We start from the raw sequence: 20,733 nt of genomic DNA on the forward strand, positions 1-20,733 counted from the left end.
AAAAAAAAAAAAAAAAAAAAAAAAAAAAAAAAGGTGGTTGAGGCAGGACAGGCGGAGGAGATAGAAGGGGAGCAGAAGAGGTAGGTGCACTGGGTGTTACTTGTATTGGAAACATTTGAATATAAGTAAGACTTTCAGGGTTCAAACCGGTGTTGTTCAAGAATCAACTGTATGTTGAAAAACCTGTGCTTGCCTGAGCCAGACACCTAGGGATTGCCATGGACGCCCTCTCCTCTCTTATTCCCCATTGGGTCTGCATCTCTCCTTCCTTCTCACCCTCCTGGACATCTCCTGGCCTAATCTGTTCTTAATACAGGAGCCCCCAGCTCTCCTCACGACTTGGGCTTACCCCAGCCCACCCAATCCTCCACCTGCCACTGTAGAGAGCATGTGACCCACCACTGGGCTGCCATTGTACCAAGTGCTCAGCACTCTCCAGAGGCCTCAGGCCCATGGACAGCCTACAGCACAAAACCTAAAATCTTGCAAGCCTTAGGAAGCTTCTGTAATGTGCTCCAGCTTCTCCGGCCTGCCCTGTGCCTGCAAGAGGGAGGCCGGTGGCCCCTCTAAGCTGCACATGCTATAACATATTGCAGCCCACCCACTGCAGTCAACCTCAGGTCATCTTTATTCATCCTGCAGCCTGCTGCTCAATCATTACCTCTGCTATGACCCCTCACCATAATATCAGGGGCAGCTGACCCCTGCACCCACTTCACACAGCCCCCAGTAGAGTTCATTCAGCTTCATTGTTTGCACTGAGATTTCTCTCTGAACTCAAGAGCAGGGACTGCTGCATCTTTGTTTCCTAGAACCCAACCACATGTTGTGATGGGATAAATTGTGTCTCACCAAAATTCATATGTTGAAGTCCCAACCCCTAGTACCCTATAATGAGTTTGGAGATAGGGTCTTTCCAAAGAAAATTATGTCAAATTAGACAGTTAGGGTGGGGCCTCGTCTAGTATGACTGATGTCCTTATAAGAAGGGATTGGGAAACAGACACCACAGAGGGAAAAGGCCACGTTGCAGGCACAGGGAGAAGACAACTGTCTACACGTCAAGGAGAGAGGCCTCAGGGGAAACCCACCCTGATGATGTTTTCATCTTTGTCTTCTATCCGTCAGGACCATGAGAAAATAAATTTCTGTTCTTCAAGCCACCTATTCTGTGCATTTTGTTTTGGCAGCTCTAGCAAACTCAGACATTGCTGAACATTGGTTGAATAAATAAAATGTGTGGAATGAATCAGGAGCACTAGGATGAAAGGCTAGAAAATTAGGACGAAGAAAGATGGGGAGTTCCTTATATACCCAAGCTAAAGGAATCTTACCTCAGAGGATAAGATGGCATGGAGGGATTTTAGTAGGAAAATAGCATTATTCATTCATTAATCCAGTTATTCAACTACTCAGCCATAAAAAGGAATGACTTAACAGCATTTGCAGTGACCTGGATGAGACTGGAGACTATTATTCTAAGTGAAGTAACTCAGGAATGGAAAACCAAACATCGTACGTTCTCACTGATATGCGGGAGCTAAGCTATAAGGACACAAAGGTATAAGAGTGATACAGTGGACTCTGGAGACTTGGGGAAGAGTGAGGAGGGTTGAGGGATAAAAGACTACAAATATGCCGCAGTGTATACTGCTTGGGTGATGAATGCACCAAAATCTCATAAATCACCACTAAGGAACTACTCATATAACCAAATACTACCTGTATCACAATAACTTATGAAAAATAAAATAAGAAAATAAAAATTGACAAAAGAAAAATAGTTATACTACAGTGAACCAAGCAGACTACGTTCCTGTAGTCAAGGGGTTTGCTATCTGGTAGAATGCAACAGAAGACAAATACACAGAGCATGTCATGTAGTGGTAAATACTGTAAATAAAAGCCAGAGAAACAGAGGGGGCTTAGGAGGGTGAGTGGAAGGGTATTTTGGACAGAATGCTCAGGAAGTCTGCTCTGGTAAGATGGTGTCTGGGAAGAGCCAGGACGGCAGTGAGGCAGGCTGTGCAAGTGAGCACGAATGCAGCAAAGGTCCTGTTGAGTGTGCTCAGGGAGCCACCATAAGACCAGTGCGGCTGGCACCACACAATGAAGGCTGAGGTGAAGCAAGAGAGGCTGGTAGGTCCTTATAAATGTATAATCCAAAAGGGAAGGGTTTTGGGTTGGAAGGGGGCACTCAATAAATCTGGGGCAACAGGCACAAGAATATAAATTACACAATTGTAGGCTCCCATAGCCTTTAGATCGTACCTCGGGTGATGTGGCGAGTCCTTGAAGGGTGGTGGGCAGAGAAGGGCCAGGACCCAGGTACATTCTAAGGAACACTCCATGTGGAGTGCTGAAAGCAGGGGACATCCGGAAGCTAGACAATGATCTGCGGAGAGCATCTGGGGGTTGGGTTTGGGGGCAAGATAAGCTTTGCAGAAGTGAGCCAAAGGGGCTGGAGGAAAAGGGAGAAGCTGTCAGCAAGCAGGAAGGCCAGCTGCAGCCCAGGCATCTCCGCAGAGGCATGACGCAGGGGTGACCTGCAACTGCAGGGATGGAGAAGCAAATGGCAGGTGGCGAGGCCAAGCAAAATGAAGGGTGGAGTGGAGCTCTCATTGCAAATGTTTTGCTTGGTCTCTGGACATACAGCCAAAGGCACACGGAATGTGTGACAACTTTAAAACTCCTTCCTCTTTGTCTCAGTGTTCTGGGGCTAGAAACACCACCATCCTGAAGCATATAATGGAAAACGTGTTGAAGAAATTTGGTTGTTGAAGAACAACCAAAACCCTGTGCTCTTTCATCTTAATTAAATGCAGATTGTAAATACTTATTTATAAATGTAAAGCTTGCAAAAATATTATAAAATAACAATAATGTGTAAGAACTCATTACATTCACATTTTCTTCTTAGGGATGTGCAATTCATTTCCAGTTACACTTACACACTTGCCTCCAAGGGCCTCTTCCCCACACACTCATGCCCTGGTTGATGTTCTCTTTTGCAAAGTCCATCCATTGAAATAGCCAAGGATGAAGCACTAGCCCCAGGAGGCCAGAGCCATGCATCTTCCTGAGGGGACAGAGCCCAGCACAGGACAGATGGCCTGCACACTTAACTATCACTGTTTGCTTAATCAACGATCCCACCACTGGACTAATATTTCCATCCCCAGCTACTCTCCTTGACTTTCATTCCTCCACTTACCCCTCCAATCCATGCTTCCATGGTCATCACCCTCAAACACCACTTTGTTCTCTAATCAGGAACCTGCTGTCTCTCCCCTTTCCCTCTGGCCTAAACTTCTATCAGTGTCCAATGAGACAAGGGACATTGCCTTGCTTTTGCCTTGCTTCCCACCCTGGATACCCTACCTCTGTTTCACCTCTCCCCAGGTGTTCTCAACTCTAGATCTTCCTCCTGCTATTCCATTTTGATATAGGCTTCAGCCCTCCATACGGACCAACCAATATCCTCCCCATTCTTCATTGCCCTACCTGGACTTCACTGCTCCCTTGTACAACCAGTTAGTCAGCATGATCTGATTCTTCTAAATTTGAATCATCTTCCAGTACAGGCCTTCCTCGACCATGCACCCCCGTGGCATGGCCATAAATCAGGCTGTCCCCACCTCTTGCCTATAGTGGCCGCTTGGTATCTAATCTCTCCCCTGGCACCTGCTATGGTCTGGCAGGAGAGATCTTCCAGATATCAAGCTAATCAAAATTCCCCACTCATGAACACCTACTTGCTCAGTGAAGTTCAAACTCCTTAGCATGACTAATAAGGCTCTTTTTTCTTAATCTTTTTCTGTGTGTGTGACAGGAAGGAAGGAAGGAGTTGAGGAAAAGCCAGGGATCATGAAGAGAGAAGGCAGACTAATCTGCTTCTTGATAAACAGTTTTCCTGCTGCCTTTGAATTTTTTTCATTTCAGGACACCCATAGGGACCTTCTGCCCCAGACACAGGAAGTTTCCACTAACAGCCTCTGTGTTTACATGTGCTCATCTCTTCCCCACTTCAAAGACAAATCAAATCAAATTCAATATCTTTCCACAGAAGTCTTTTCTGCCATTCCCACTGTTGGTGGCTGTGTCATAATTCCATAGTTAACAATGATTTGCTAATTATTTCCTCTTATAAATGTAAACACCGGTAATTAAATTTTTTAAAGTGTCTCTTTCTAGTTCCTTCACTTCCTTACACAATGGGCAGAGGCAGGAGAAGCAGAAAGACAACTGTTTACTAACCGATTGATTTGCTGATGCAGCTCCTTCTTGGTCCACTGCGGGGCCTTTATGGAAGCAAAGAGCAGCAGATGTTCCCGGACGGTGAGGTTGTCCAACAGGATGTCCTGCTGCAGACACACACCCAGCTCCATTCTGATCTTCGACAGGTCTGTCTGCAGGTTTTTGCCATTGATGATGATGGTCCCAGAAGTGGGAGGGTAGAGCCCCATCAACATGGATCTGCCAGAGAAAATAAGTCAGCCTAGGGAACACGTGCTGCTGATACTCTGAACGTCAGCAATCCAGTCAGCTCCAGGATGACACATGCCTCCTTCCAAGAGCACTCACCCTCTGCTGATCTGGTTTTTACACAATCAGTTAAAAGGTGTGAGGAGCTTGAGGGCATGTTGGCTGGTTGATCTTGAAAATGTGAGAGCTTAACATAATGTTTATGTTTCCACATGAAATACAAATGCTCCTTGACTTTTGATCAGGTTATATACCAGTAAACCCATCAAAAGTTGAAAATATTGTAAGTCAAAAATGCATTTAATACATCTAATCTACCTAACATCACATCTTAGTCTAGCCTACCTTAAATGTCTCCAAAACATTTACATTAGCCTACATCTGGGCAAAATCATCTAACACAAAGCATATTTTATAATAAGGTGTTCAATATCTCTTATAATTTATTGAATATTATACTGAAAGTAAAAAGGAGAATCGCTGTATGAGTCCTCAAACTATAGATTCTACCTAATGTATCACTTTCACACCATCATAAAGTCAAAATATCATTAAATTGAACCATTGTAAGTCTGAACGGTGATCATAGAGCATTATTGTTATATGAGACTTTAAGATGATAACATTCAACTTTTTACAGATGAGAAAACCTGCTAAAGAATTGACACATTTACCTAAATCCTCATCATTAAATATAAGCAAAACAGACATGTGAAACTAGCCCCCAACCCTGGAGCCAGTCTTCCTTCTACTCCTACCACGATAGTCTGTGTGTGCTATAACAAGAATTCAGTTGGTCGCGGTGGCTCACGCCTGTAATCCCAGCACTTTGGGTGGCCGAGGCAGGTGGATCATAAGGTCAAGAGATGGAGACCATTCTGGTCAACATGGTGAAACCCCGTCTCTACTAGAAATACAAAAATTAGCCGGGCATGGTGGTGCACGCCTGTAGTCCCAGCTACTTGGGAGACTGAGGCAGGAGAATTGCTTGAACCCAGGAGGCGGAGGTTGCAGTGAGCCGAGATTGCACCACTGCACTCCAGCCTGGGTAACAAGAGCGAAACTCCATCTCAAAAAACAACAACAACAACAACAACAACAAGAACTCAAGTAAGCCTGCCACCACAAGCTCACACGTCTGATTTTACCAGCAGAAGCCTGAGAATTGCCTGGTTCTGCTTCCTTGTTTCAGGAAGTTTATTATTTAAGTTTTAAATTGGTTTCTTATTTTTGAAAAGTTGAACATGCCCCTACCAGAAGACCTAGCAAATCGACTCCTTAGTATTTACATATGAGAGATGAAATGTGTGCCTACACAAAGCTGTATGCACAAATGTTCACGGCAGCTGCCTTCATAATCACTGACAAAGAGAAACAACCTCAACGGCAACCCACATATGAAAACATAAAGAAAATGGGGTGCCTCCCATCTAGCGGATACCACTCAGCAGTCCCAAGGAGCAGGCTCCCACCACCACCATTCCTGGTCCTGCAAGCAGTCTGCTGAGTGCAAGAAGCTAGACATGATCCCATTTACATGAAATTCTAGAATAAGTAAATTAGTTTATAGTGACGAAGAACAGGTCAGTGGTCACGTGAAGGCCAGGGTCAAAGGAGAGCACAGGAAGCCTTGGAGCAGTTCTGTATCTGTGGTGCTTGTTCCAGCGCTAACCAAGTGTGTCAAAACTCATCAAACTGTACACATCAAAAGATACTGTTTACTGCACAAAAATTAGACCTCAATGAACTTATCAACTCTTTGCTATATTATTTTCAAACCTCTCTGGGGGATGCTGTAGAATAGTTTACACACATTCCCTGGAAATCTCAAAGATTATTGTTTTAAATAGTGAAGACCCTGTCTTTGACCTCTCAGCCTTTCATCTAAGAATTGCCAGGTGGAGGCAGGATGACTCAAAATGTACTACAAATGTACACTAAAAGCAATGCAGACACTGAACCTTAAATCATCGAGAAACTCCAGATGTAATTCTCATCATTCCGCTTAACAAGCAGCTCAGGTTTTCCCTGCAAGAAATGCGTCTTAGTGAAAGCAAAGTTAGAGGATCTGACTGGATGAGTCATATCTGTGTAACTTGTGGTTTCCCAATTTTCAAACACACAAGAAAATACTCAGACTCATTTCCAGGTCCATTTCTGTATCCAAGGAACAAATAAAAACAGTCCATATTCTTTCTATTTTTTCAATATGAGATTTCTGAAGTTTCATGTGTTATTGTTCTACCTTTGTTATTAAGTTTGAGGCAAAACCCTTTTCACCGTTTTAACAATTCACACTTTAATGCTACATATTTCGTGAGAAAAGAACAAAAGAGTAAGTAATTAGTTCAAAAGAGATATTTCATAATTTCAGTAGTTTAACCTTAAACCTCCACTTCCACAGCCAGCCCAAGGCTGTGAATGTTTGAATTCCTTGTTTCTCTGGGAGCACATGATTTGATTCTTTAATCAAATCTAGAGCCATTGGATCCTAAACCAAACATTCACCCTTAACAAGAAAAGAAACACACAAAAATGAGAACATGGAAAAGAAGAATAGTCAGGGGTTTAAAAAGTTTGCAAATACCACTGTGATATTCCTCTTCCTATAGATGTGCAAGCAAGATTATACTTAGTAGGACAAACACCAAAAGTGTCAAAGGACTTTCAGAGACTAAAGTACAACACGGTAAATTATTTGTAGAAAATAGAAGAAAGACTTTTAAAAACCCGTTCACCCCTAACTCTTTGACTGGAGCCCAGACCTAAAGTGCACCTGTGCGACTGAGGACACAGGGCTTCCCTCACGTGGGCACTCATGAGGGGCTCTGCCTTTCTCCTGTGTCTCTAAACTCTGCACTGAGACTCAACATTTGTAAAAAAGGAAAGGAAATCAAACCTTCTGTCTCACAGGTAAACTGAAATTTTAAGAATCCAATGCCTAGTGTTTGATAAAGGTAAAATGGGACCCACACAATGGTGGTTTTCCCGGCACCATTTGTCCCCAGCAGGGCGGTGATTTGGTCTGTGTAGAAGGTGAGGCTGAGGTCTTGGACTGCAACCTTGTGGCTGTCATATTCCTTGGTCACAGACACCAGGGTGACTCCCGGGGGACTTCCTTCAAGCTCTCCTTTTCTGTTTTGCAGTGATGACCCTGTGAGAGAGATGCAAATTCATTGTGAAAAGACTTCAAAAGCCCTGAAAACAATACCCATATTTATTAATTCAATGTTCTGCTTTGAAATTGAATTCCAGCCCTGTGAAGCATACAAATCAACTCAAAAGTCTTTCTTTAGCAAGAACAAGAAGCAGACTATATAATGACAAACATTAAGTGATATCACTGATTACAAAGTTTTGAACCCTTATGATAACCATTTTGTAAAAAGCTAAAAATAAAAACACACACATGTATTTTTGTTTGCTGAGAGAAAAAACAGCAGGCAGAATAGTTACACATAAAATGTTCATGAGAAATAGTCTCCTGAGAGGGTGACAGTGCATAGGTGCTTGTCGCTGTGTTCCACATTTTCTAAAAGATTCATAATTCAGAAAAATAAATTAGATTGTTTAGATTACAGTGCCGACTTGTAATCTAAACCCATCATGGTGGGAGCTCGTTTATCTCTGGGTGATGCATCTCTATTTCCATGGAGATCCCCTCTGAAGCCATCTTTTGGCACCTGCAGGAATAGGCCATGACTCGAGTGCAGAGGCCCAGGGACAGTCCTGCCCCTATCTCCTGAGAACCATAATCCCTATTTGTAAGGGGCAGTGATGTTGTCCCTCACACAGGAACATTGAATAAAGTGGCATGGGTGAGAACACTTAAAAATTTTAAAGTGCATGACAGGGTAGCTGCCTATCTTTGCTTTTATTTCTTACACATATTCATTTTTGGAATAAGGCTTCAATTTTACTAAATTGTAATATACACACAAACGCACTTAATGCATAGAGGGGAGGATGCTAAATAATAAATAATGGGAACTCCCTGGGGTTCGTGGGTTTCACAGAACAAACACTGTCAGGGCATACTGCCTCACATCTTGGCCTTATAACTGTTTCCCAGCTCAAGACAGCCTAAATGTAAGTCTCTCTAGGAATCAGTATACACTTGCAAAAGCTAGACCACAAAAAAAAAAAATCAAAATAGATCAGAGGAAAAAAACATGCATCTAACAATTCTACTCCTTACAAACCTTTACTGTCAAAGTTCTCATTGAAGAAGAACAGACTAGAACTTAGAGAGTGTTGCCTTTTCTCCACCAAGACACCCACACTCTTCCAATATGAGGCAGTAAAGGGGAAATACCATGGTTTCCGTAGACCAAATGTTCCTAAAAAATGAGACAATTAAAATTAGTTTTAATTTTTCTATTTAGATGAAAGTTCTGTTTTAGAATATCTTAAGTAATTAATATAAAGTATCATTCCATGTTAATATTTTTAATATATGTCCCATATACAAAAAAGTGATATCCCAGGGCATAGCTATTAGCTTTGCAGGGAAGCCGTAACTCTCCCTTCTCGGCCTGATCCAAGGCCACGTACTAAAATCACCTCTCATCCACTTGCCCCAAGAGGCCTTTACAGTAGGGGTTAAACACTTTTTGGACAATTGCTGAATATTCCCCAGAGTAAAGTCCCACCCTACCCCACACTGCTCCTCTATTTTGTGATTGTTCTTCTTTTATCTATTTCTGATGTGAATTCCTAGACAAGAGGAAGAACATGGGGTAAGTGCATGAGGGGATTAATCAATTGAAACTTCCACAAAGCAGAATAATTTATAATGCTAACATTTCCATATGAAACATATTACCATTCTTCAAAAGTATTCTCCAAATTCATTTCAGCCCATTTAACAGTCACTTTGCCCTGATTGCATGTTGAAATGAAAGGGGATTTAATTATTAACACTTCCCAATTTTCTTTGAACACATCCATTCTAGCTTAAGTTTGATGAATGCAACTTACCTAAAGGCCTAAATTCTATAACTGATTAGAATTTTAAAGGCCTATATAAAGACTATTATAGTACTTTGATCATCAAGCAGAAGAGAGATATGCAAGCCCTCACACTGTCTAATCTGAAAATTAGAAAGAGATGTTCATGTACTCAAAGGAGAGCAGATGTATCCATTACCTTTTGAAAGTAAATGGAAGGTTTGCAAAATTTTTCTCCCATTCTGTACATTGTCTGTTTATTCTGTCGACAGTTTCCTTTGATGTGCAGAAGCTCTTCAGTTTAGTTAGATCCCATGTGTCAATTTTTGCTTTTGTTGCAATTGCTTTTGGCATCTTCCTCATGAAATCTTTGTCCTTGACTATGTCCTGAATGGCATTGACTAGGTTGTCTTCCAGGGTTTTTATAGTTTTGAATTTTACATTTAAGTCTTTAATACCTCTTGAGTTAATTTTTGTATAAGGTAATATGGAAGGGGTTCAGTTTCAATTTTCTGCATATGGCTAGCCAGTTAGCCCCACACCATTTGCTAAATAGAAAATCCTTTCCCCATTGCTTGTTTTCTCGGGTGTGTTTAAGATTAGAGAGTTGTAGGTGTGTGTTCTTATTTCTGGGTTCTCTATTCTGTTCTGTTGGTCTAGGTGTCTGTTCTAGTACTAGAACCATGCTGTTATAGTTACTGTAGTTCTGTAGTATCGTTTGAAGTCAGGTAGTGTGATGCCTTCAGCTTTGTTCTTTTGCTCGGGGGGGGCTCTTTTTTGATGCCATATGAATTTTAAAACATTTTTTCCTAGTTCTGTGAAGAATATTAATGGTATTTTCATGAGAATAGTATTAAATCTACAAATTGCTTTGGGCAGTATGGCCATTTTAATGATATTGATTCTTCCTATCCATGAGCATGGAATGCTTTTCCATTTGTTCTTGTCATCTCTGATTTCTTTGAGCAGTGGTTTGTAGTTCTCTTTGTAGAGATCTTTCACCTCTTGTGTTAGCTGTATTCCTAGGTATTTTGTGTGTGTGTGTGTGTGTGTGTGTGAATTACGAATTGGAGTTTGTTACTGAATTCACTCTGGGCTTGACTGTTGTTGCTGTATAGGAATGCTTAACCATGAATCTGACAAAACTCTAATTATCTAGCATCTGTAAGAAACTTAAATTAAGTAAAACACAAACATTCCATTAGAAAGTGGGCAAAGGACACGAACAGACACTTCTCAAAAGAAAATATACATGGGGCCAACAATCATACAAAAAAAACCTCACTATCATTGATCACTAGAGAAATGTAAATCAAAACCACAATAAGCTATTATCTCACACCAGTCAGAGTGGCTATTAATAAAAGGTCAAAAAAACAGCAGATACTGGTGAGGTTGTGGATAAAAAGGAATGCTTACACACTGTTGGTAGGAGTGTAAATTAATTCAACCATTGAACCTGGAAGAAGACAGGTGGTGGTTCCTCAAAGACCTAAAGACAGACAAACCATTTGACCCAGCAATTCCACTACTGAGTATATACCCAAAGGAATATGAATCATTTCCTTATAAAGACACATGCACACATATGTTCTTTGTGTCACTATTCATAATAGCAAAGACATGGAATCAACCTAAATGCCCACTGATGATATACTGGATAAAGAAAATGTGGTACATATGCACCATGAACTACTATGCAGCCATAAAAAAAGAATGAGATTATGTCCTTTGCAGGGATGCGAATGGAGCTGGAGGCCATTTTCCTTAGCAAACTAATGCAGGTACAGAAAACCAAATACTGCATGTTCTCACTTATAAGTGGGAGTTGAATGATAAGAACACATGAGAGGGAACAAGATGCACTGGGGCCTTTCAGAGGGTGGAAGATGGGAGGAGGGAGAGGATCAGAAAAAATAACTGATGGGTACTAGGCTTAATATCTGGGTGACAAAATAATCTGTACAACAATCCCTCATGACATACATTTACCTATGTAACATACCTGTACATATACCCCTGCACTTAAAAGTTACAAAAAATAATAATAATAATGTGAAGGAAAGCTGTCGACCTGCTGTCAGTTGTCAGGTGTCGACCTGCTGCCTTCTGTTTGCCGACTGAGTTGTATCTCCCCAGGTTTCATATGTTGAAGCTCTAACTCCTTGTATTTCAAAATGTGACTGTATTTGGAGATGTGGTCTTCAAAGAGGTAATCAAGGCAAAATGAAGTCACAAGAGCAAGGACTAATCCAATGTGAGTGGTGTCCTCATAAAAGAAAACTTGGACACAGATACACAGGAATGACACAAAGAGATGACACCACCTGTAAGCCAAGGAGAGTGGCCTCAGGAGAAACCACCCCTGCCTACACCTTAGTCTCAGACGTCTGGCCTCCAGGATTGTGAGACAACATATTCCCGTTGTTTAAGCCACCCAGTTTGTGGTACTTTGTTATGGCAGGCTGAGAAAATTAATGCAGGCAGGTGTTCTCCAAGAACCTAGCAAAGCAATAACCATCCCTCTGTAGAAGAGGATGAGTAGCAGCTGGATAATCAGGTCACATCACAGCCAGCATTCCACTTACTCTCTCTGTTCCAGGCACTGTTCAGAGTATCTGGTTGTATTAATTCACACAGTCCTGTGACCACCAACATGTCAGGTACAATTATCACCTCTCCCTTCTCAATGAAAAAGGAAGGAACAGCAAGGCTTGCCCAATGACCCACAGTTGGTGGCTCCAGAAGCTACACACTGGCTAGCCTCTCTAGCAGCTCCTGCTTGTCTGAACACACAGGTGCAGCAGTCAGGATGCTTTGGGTTGCCTTCTACAACAAGAAAGAAGCACACAGTTTCTTCCAGTTCCAATGACACAATAAGCCCCAGTTGACACATACGTGAAAAATGAGAGTGTGGAAATCAAAGGAGCTAGAAAGCAAGCAAATACATGAGGAAAATTATTCTCACAAAGCTGTAGATCTTGGGCTGAGAAACCTCCCAGGGAACCACACTCAGTTGCAGCTGAAGTGAGCACCATCGTTAGCAAACACAGTCAGTAATGGGATCCAGATTCCTTAGAGTGTTTATAGATTTGAATTAGCAATCAAAATTCTAGAAATCTAGATGACACAATGACAAAGTGGGGACACAGATCTGAACATAAATATATTCAGTGTAGCATCACTTATAGTGGGGAAAAGGCAGAAATCGTTTAAATTTGCAAAGTAGGAGAAAGGTACAGGAAGTTATTACTTCCATTTAATGAAATGTTGAGCAGCCATTAACAGTACTTTCAAAGACATGGATAAATGCTTAGAATAAAAATATTTTTTAAAACATAGAGGGAAATTTACATATACAGTGTATATCCAACTAGGTGCAGAAAATTGTCTGGAAAAAAGCCTGGGAAATGTTGGTTCTGGTTCGTGAAACTGAAGATAATTGAATTTTTTTTCTGCTTCCTCTTAAATGTTTCCTGCTTCTTTATAAACTCTTCAAACATTTTACAATAAGCACATATTCATCTGATGTTTTACAGCTCAAGTTTTCAGAACCTTAGGGGAAAAAAGAATATTTCATACATGCACATTCTAAAGGTAAAATGAGGCACAATTTACCTGTTCCAAATGAAGTCATTGAACGCCTTTACATATTGAATGTACACAAGGAAATCCTGAAGCAAGCCTCAGCTGTGCTATACTTCGATATAAGTGGAAGTTGTACAAAGATGAACATGGTTTCAAACTTCGGGCCATGACTCAAAGTGAGGATCACCATACATGTGTGTGTGCACACACATAGTATACCCACCTACGCATGCACACATATAGGTATTCACACGAGTACACACATACACATGCACATACTCATGCAGCACGTGCACACATGTACATGTACGCACACACATGCGTGCACATACAGACAACTGCAACAATGTCAGGAGCCATGAATTTCTTTCAATGGAGTTAAGACATTACTCCTTATTAGTTGTGTCCTTGTTTTCTCACTTGACTCTTTGGAAAATGATACCTTCCTCCAGCCCTGACTTACTGTAGGAGATGCTTTGCTGAGAAATGAATACCTAAGAATTTTGTACAGAGGTAGGAGGGGAGTGGTTGGCTCATCTCCCAGGCTCACACTTCCAGCTGTCAGTCCAAGAATGGGCAGGAAAGGAGAAGCCTCAGCACAGGGACAAAGAAGCAGAGGAGGTCCCCTAGATCTGGAACATCCTATCCCTTGCCCTTCTGCTCTCTGGTTTATACCTTCCTGTTCCAGGGAGATATCAGTCATCAAACATATCAACCAGTCACACCCTCTAGTGGGATGAGGGAACACACAAATCAATCAGGCAGAGACTGCACCTGCTTATGACCTTTCTTCTAGTCCAGATGACCAAAATAAAATAAAATAAAATCATTGAGAGAAAAATACAAGACAATGTTGCCATCATAGAATTTCCACCTATGCAAAACAAAAGCAGGCCCTTCAATCCAGTAAAAAGAAGTGAGGATGAAAAGACAGAGAGAGGCTGGGAGGGATGCTGGATTTAGAAAATACAAACATGGAATGCCCAATTAATTTTGAAAATCAAACAAATAACAAGTAATGTTTTAGTATGAATATGTACTGTAAATTGTTTGCAGCTTGTCTGAAATTTGAATTCACCTGGGTGCCCTGTATTTTTTCTGGCTACCCTGTGTGGGTGTGCTGAGCACATTGGAGATTACCCTCCAACTCCCCATCAGCATGCCGGGAATAGAGAGAGAGGCGTGAATCTGCAGCAGAGCAGGTTTGGGTGGCCTGGGAGCCACTGAGGATATTAGTCTTTTTTCTCTAGACATTTTGGAGTTAGGAAAGACTGTCATGCAGGGAATGGATGTGGACCATTTGGTCTATTTTTAAGAAAGATAACTTTGCATCAACATGGAGGTAGGTAGGGGTGAGATGCTGAGGTCGGAGTTACCTTGAGGAGTGGGAAGGAGTTACATGGGCACTGTAACTTGCTGTAAGTCCAGATCAGGGGCAGTGAGGCCTGAACTAAGGTAGTGACTTCAGGGATGGGAAGTAGAAACAAAATACGAAAGACATCGTATTTTCCAGAGTTAGGAAAAAAGACATTAGAAATAAATTGAATATTAAGGGTTGCTTTGCTAATTAAACCATCTCAGCCATAATCTGTCTGGATTTTTTAAATCTCCTAATTAATCTACTAATCCAACTAAAGCAGAGAGCTGCCAAATGCAAGTTGGCATGGAGGCCACTCAGTTCTTTGGCTTGCCTATGCAATTGGCTTTTGCTTATAAATCCAAACTTGTTTTACATGCATGCTCTAGAAGTATATGCAACCTGCTCACATTACCAGATGTAATTAGACACATTAATATGTGCAAAGGCCCTCCATTTACACTGAGCTTTTCTCCTCAAGGTGAGCTGCTGCTGGCTTATGCAGGCCAGGAAACTAATTAGCATTGCCCCCCCAAAACTGACAGTGATGAAAGAAGAAGTCAATGAAATTAGACAGATCGAGCGGAATCAAATTTAATTGGAAGCATATAAAAAGAGTTTATGCAATGAAAAAGAGAGGACCAGATGTTTGCTTGTGAGCTCTTGACTCCAGTGTGGAGAACTGCAGTTGACACTGAGTGCCACAGGCCAGGAAATGATCTGATACTGAATCTATAGAGTCTCCCAGTCGGACAACAGGGCTGAGAAATGCTGGGGTCATACTCACAGGGTCACTTTATAACAAAGAAAGAAAATGGAGTGGAGAGAAATGCATTTGTTCAGTGCATGATATGTGTGTGTGTGTGTGTGTGTATGTGTGTGTGTGTGTGTGTGTGTGCGTGTGTGTGTTTGAGAGACAGAGAGTGAAAGAGAGAAAGTTCTCACCCTCCTCCTACCTCCCAGCTGGAGACACCCTCCTACCCACAGGAGACTTTGAAAAAGCGTTTTAAAATGTAGATGTTATTATTACTCAAGTATGATGATGCCATCAAATCAGGAGATAACTTTCATTGAAACTACACTTTGTTACTCACAGATCCCAAGAGAAGGAGACCTGATACACCACACAGGGAAGAACCAGCATCAGTCAGGAGACAAGGGAAGTAGGGGGGGCTGTTGTGGGAATGTGAACAAGAGCCTCTACTGTGGTTTCCAAGAAAAGGAACATGTGAGGAAGGGCAAGCACGTTTCTAATTGACTAGTGTGAATCATTTCAGCAGGCGCTGGGGGAGAAAGTCTGTCCCTAGTTGGCTGGTACCCTGCCCTGGGTTGATCAGGCCAGGTGGACAGTGGCTCCGGGTGGCAAAGAGGAGGCGGTAGGAGTGTGGGCTCTGGATTGATTTGTTTGCATGTGAAAGGCACATCCACAGGTGAGTCCTTTACTATGGCTAGGAACTGGTTATCCCTGGAAGAGGCAGTCCCTCTAGGGGCAGTAACTGCACCCCTCCAACCCCAGTCAAAGCATCAGAAATACAGAAAATAAAAAAGTGTGACTAATACAATGGGATGGTACAATTGCCTTTAGTGTGCAGATGCCTGGGTTAGCTGATACCCTAACAAAGTACAACAAAAGAATTGTCCTTGACTTGCCTTCTGTGAGCCCGATCGCAGCCGTGCAAGTGAGGTCTTTCATGGTTATTGAGCCTAGGACATATAAACTCAAAGTTTCCGTGTAGCTTCGGTATACTCTAAATTTTTCAGAAATGCAGCTACTGTGTAAACCAGTGGAAAATTACTGTTTAAAGCAGAAACTGCTTATTGTTTTGGAAAACCATGCCATCAGTAGTGATGCCACTCACCGCTTTTGAGTTTGCAATGCAATATGGCTGTATCAGCCTTCACTCTGCCCCATTCTATGCAAATATATGACAAAAGATGTAAAGATGGCTTTTAACAAACTTAAAACCAAATATTTTTAAATTAGCAGACATTCATAAAATACACTAAATTGTATTAATAAGGGTTAGTGGCTATATTTTACATTGTCATTCTATGTATATTTTAAAATTGTATAACACAATAAGACCATTTGGTAAAAATCACACACTGAAATGATTCATATGAACCTCTCTATGAGCTTTCAAACTTATTTTGATGCTGTTCCAAGATGTTCACCCCTCAGCTTTTCGATAACCCTCATAGATTATTAATACTATTTCTTTGTCCAATCAGTTCTCTATTTCCTGTCACTACTAAGGAATAGACCTCGAAAGACTTTAAAAGACTGGAGGCTGAATGGAAAGGCTGAAATGAGACAGAATTACAAGACAGGAAATGTATCTTCTGCTCTGTTTTGTCATCACCTGCCCCATGTGTTAACATGGGGATTTCCCTGATTACTTTTAAATGAGGCCCAGGTCACTTACAAAAATATCATTCTTTTATTCACCTCATTCGTGTTTAATATTTCTTCCCACATTTTTCCTACTTTAATGAAAGTTATTTTCATCTTTTTAATCACATACGAATAAGTCTTATCTAGTATTCCTTACATTAACAATAGCTTTAATTCCAGTGTCTACATTTATCTTTACTTATGCATTTTCTTTCTTTTTAGTACCAAATGGTTTCTGACCATTTTCCTTCTTTTAAATCCAAACTTTTTCCACATAAGTGTAAGCAACTGAATATCTCATTCTGTGTTCTCATCAATTCATGACTGAGCACTGAGAATTTACATATTATCTTATTAGAAATTATTTTCTTTTATATTAAAATATTAAAATTACATTAATTTTAAGACTCATAGGCAGATAGTTTTCATTATCTGTAAGTTTCATTTCAAGAGAGTAAAGGAGGTAATATAAAACATTTCTCTTAAAAAGAAGATTTGAAAACTCCTAAAAATTATAACCCTCTTTATGGATCTGAAAGCCCATTTATGGTGTCTGGCAATTTTATTCTTTGTTACTTTTGGCAAACTCTGTCAAAGTTGAAAATAAATACCCTTGTATAATTTAAAAATATGTAAATTGCCAACTCTTACTATTTTTGGCTTTTAAAATAAAAAAATCAGAATTTCATGATAAATTCAAAAATATTTATTGACATTTATTCACCTCTATGTCTTTATATTGTTAAATATGTATTATAAGTATGTTCAAGCTTTGATTTTTTTAAAATTCTGTAATAGACTCTGATCTTTCTTCCTAGCTAGCCAGTAGCTAAAATTAGTGTTACAATCACAAAGAGAAAATGTAAAAACCCGCCACTCTAAATTCACTAAACAAAATGTTGAAATGAGCGTTTGCCATTCAAACGCGGATTGAGGTCCTCCTACATTTGCTTCCTTTTGCAGGGTATAGAATCCAATATAGCTCAACGTACCTCAAATAACTCACTAGAGGTCACAAAATACTTTGTATGGCCTGATGGAAAAGGCACAACCATGTGAACTTAAGGGAGACTTGCAAAGTAAAATCAGCAGATCTTTTTCCCAGTTGGCTGTGACAGAGTAACTGCTGATTCTGAAGTAGCTCAAGTTTAACATATTGGGTAGAAGTTAACCATGAGCCGTATGTGAGACTGCAGGATTGCAGTGTGAGTGTATGAAGATAGTGGATTGTTGGTTTAACCTTCACCTAATGGGAAGGCAGGGAATTAGGAGCCTGAAGAAATGGAAGGACAGGAGGAAATGAAAGAAGGAACAGGAGTGATGGTCCCCCCAGTCGAATATACGAAAGTTCCAAATGTGGCATGGTTCAGCATGGTTCCAATGGCCGAGGTACTTCCAAAAGATTACCAAATCTAGCATTTGAGTCTCCTGGTTTCCTGAAGAAAACAATTTTTTAAAAATTTCCTCTGAGCCTCAAACTGAACTCATTGAACTTTTAGAAAAAAATCTCTTCTTAAAAGTCACCAGCTTGGTCGATCATCCCCTGACACACAGGATAGGGAATGATTCAATACTGTCCCACTGGTGGGGACATTCTCACCATCACTGTTTTTCTGAGCCCAGTTACCTTTCTACATGAGTGTACCTCCAATTCCCTTTTCTTCCCTTCAAATATGACCCAGAAAGTGAGCCCTCTGCACACCTGACATCCATCTCAAGGCTTAGTCTTTTTTTTCAATTTAGAATTCCTCAGTGGGATTTGGAGGGAAAGTCTCAGCTGAATACAATGTTCATTTGCTTTACTATAATGCAGAAAAATATTTTCCCAGGAGCCTCCTGCCTCAGGTGCTGATGGTTGAGGGAGAAATCAGATTTTGGGTCCTGGGACACATTTTATCTTCATCTCAACATTGCAGAGAGTAGACTTTTTTGCTGGTCTTTGTATCATAAATTGACATCACAAATGTATTTTGTAACATTATTTTCTTATTTTTGCTTCTTTCCAATAGTCAACTCTTCTCATCCAGTTTCCTTGAAGTCTTGGCCTTCTCATTTTTTTTATCTCTTATTTCTTAGAATCTTATTTCTTAAATTTTATTCAAAGTACCAAGACGATGCAGTCTAAGTTTTTCCTAAATAAATCACATTTCCAATTTATGTTCTCTCTCTATCTCTTGAGGGCCATATATTCCTACTTTTATGTAAAATAATATTTTCAGTGACCCATATTATTTTTATGTTTACCCATCCCTAAATGATGCATGAGCTCTCCAAGTATGGAATGCGTTTTCACAAACAGAATGAATTGTGTTTGTTTTCCTTCTATCCCTCCATTTTCACTTGTATAAGATTAGAAACTCTCTTTTCCATTTTTAATTTTAATTCAGTTTGATGCCATTTGCTTTGAAAAGCATAGAACCAGAGTCACAAGTAATTTCAGCAAGAAAATACACCACCATCAAAGTGTTATCTCTAAAAAATAAAATAATTTTATAAAATTAATTTTAAGTGCTATTTTTGCTCTTTTGGGTCTGAACCAAAAAGGAAAAGGTATGCATGCCTCTTTTCCTCCCAACATAGCTAGGAAAACCCATCACCATTAGTGGCCTTTTTCTGCCATTGATACACTTGTCCTCCAGACCTCCGGGGCATGCTTGCCATACCAGAGTAGTGTGCCATATTCGGGAAACCCCATATCTGTGACAACACTGAAAGCCCTGTGGTTGGAGGTGGTCCCTCACTCCCAGCCCACCCTGTCCAGCTGCCTTTTGCCTCTGCCTACTTTTCCCCAGGTCCTGCCACCCACTGACTTGCTGCTGACTGAGCACTTGGCCCCTGCACCCCCACTAGGAGCGACTTTCTGCCCAAGGCACTCTGAGCACTCCCACCCCACCTGACCTCTTTGTTGTCTAGGAGCCTGCAGCACCATGGGCCCCCAGATTCTCTCATCCTCACCCCTCACACCTGCCTTCCCCAAACACTCTATCTGGGAAACCAGGATCTTTTCTGTGTAGACTGAAGCCCACTTGTTGGAAGCTGGTTGGTGGGCTTGGTGGGTTTTCATGCTAATTTCATCCTGGCTAACCCCCACTTGGCCTTTGGCATTTCACCTGGGAAACAAAAGCATCACATATTTTCTCAAAAATGTACAGCTACTTTTAAAACATAACCTAAGACTTCCCTTTCTGACTCTTCCTTAAAGAATAAGTGATTTTTTTAATATTTATGCATATTAATTCAAACTTTTAAAAAATTATTTTGTTATCTTATAAAGCACAAAATTCTTACCGGGAATCAAGTTGCTCAAGTACCATCCACACAAAAAATAAAGGCTTGAATCAAACAGAATCATCCAGCAAACCCAGCCAAATGTCATGCCCCCTTGTTCTGGAGCCTGGTACATATTATTCCACTGAATCCCTAGCAGGAAGAAAAAGGTCAGAGTTAGAAACTGCACAAGCTCTTTTATGGTAGATTTTGTCACAATGAGTTTATTACTTCTGGAAGCTCAAGTAAAGGTGAATACAGCTAAAACAAAAGGAAGGTCAATACCATCGGCCATAACTCTTTAAATGAAATGTTAACTCGTGCAATCTTACATCTATTTCCATGATATCAGGTGGGGTGACTGTTAATTACATTTTAATATCTAATACTTTAAAAAGTTTTAATTTTATTTTACTTTAGGTTCTGGGGTACATGTGCAGGTCATGCAGGGTTGTTGCATAGGTGCATACTATATCCAGCATTTCTCCCCATGTTAACCTTCCCCACCCTTCCCACCCCACACTGTCCCTCCCTTAGCCTCCCCCAACTGCCCCCAGTGTGTGATGCTCCTCTCCCTGAGTCCATGTGTTCTCATTGTTCAACACCCGCCTATGAGTAAGAACATGCGGTGTTTGGTTTTCTGTTCTTGTGTCAGTTTGCTGAGAATGATGGTTTCCAGATGCATCCAAGT

General features: G+C 40.8%; 1 protein-coding gene across 1 annotated transcript in view; it reads right to left on the minus strand.

The window, feature by feature from the left end:
- ABCA13 (ATP binding cassette subfamily A member 13) overlaps nucleotides 1–20,733 on the minus strand; it is a 424,215-nt gene that overhangs the window by 204,181 nt on the left and 199,301 nt on the right. Inside the window, 4 exon segments of the mRNA XM_017500828.2 lie at nucleotides 4,258–4,476; nucleotides 7,459–7,639; nucleotides 8,688–8,825; nucleotides 20,064–20,195. Of these exon segments, the coding sequence (XP_017356317.1) occupies nucleotides 4,258–4,476; nucleotides 7,459–7,639; nucleotides 8,688–8,825; nucleotides 20,064–20,195 (670 nt within the window).

The sequence above is a fragment of the Cebus imitator genome, unplaced genomic scaffold, assembly GCF_001604975.1.
Source record: "Cebus imitator isolate Cc_AM_T3 unplaced genomic scaffold, Cebus_imitator-1.0 Scaffold272, whole genome shotgun sequence".
NCBI lineage: Eukaryota > Metazoa > Chordata > Mammalia > Primates > Cebidae > Cebus > Cebus imitator.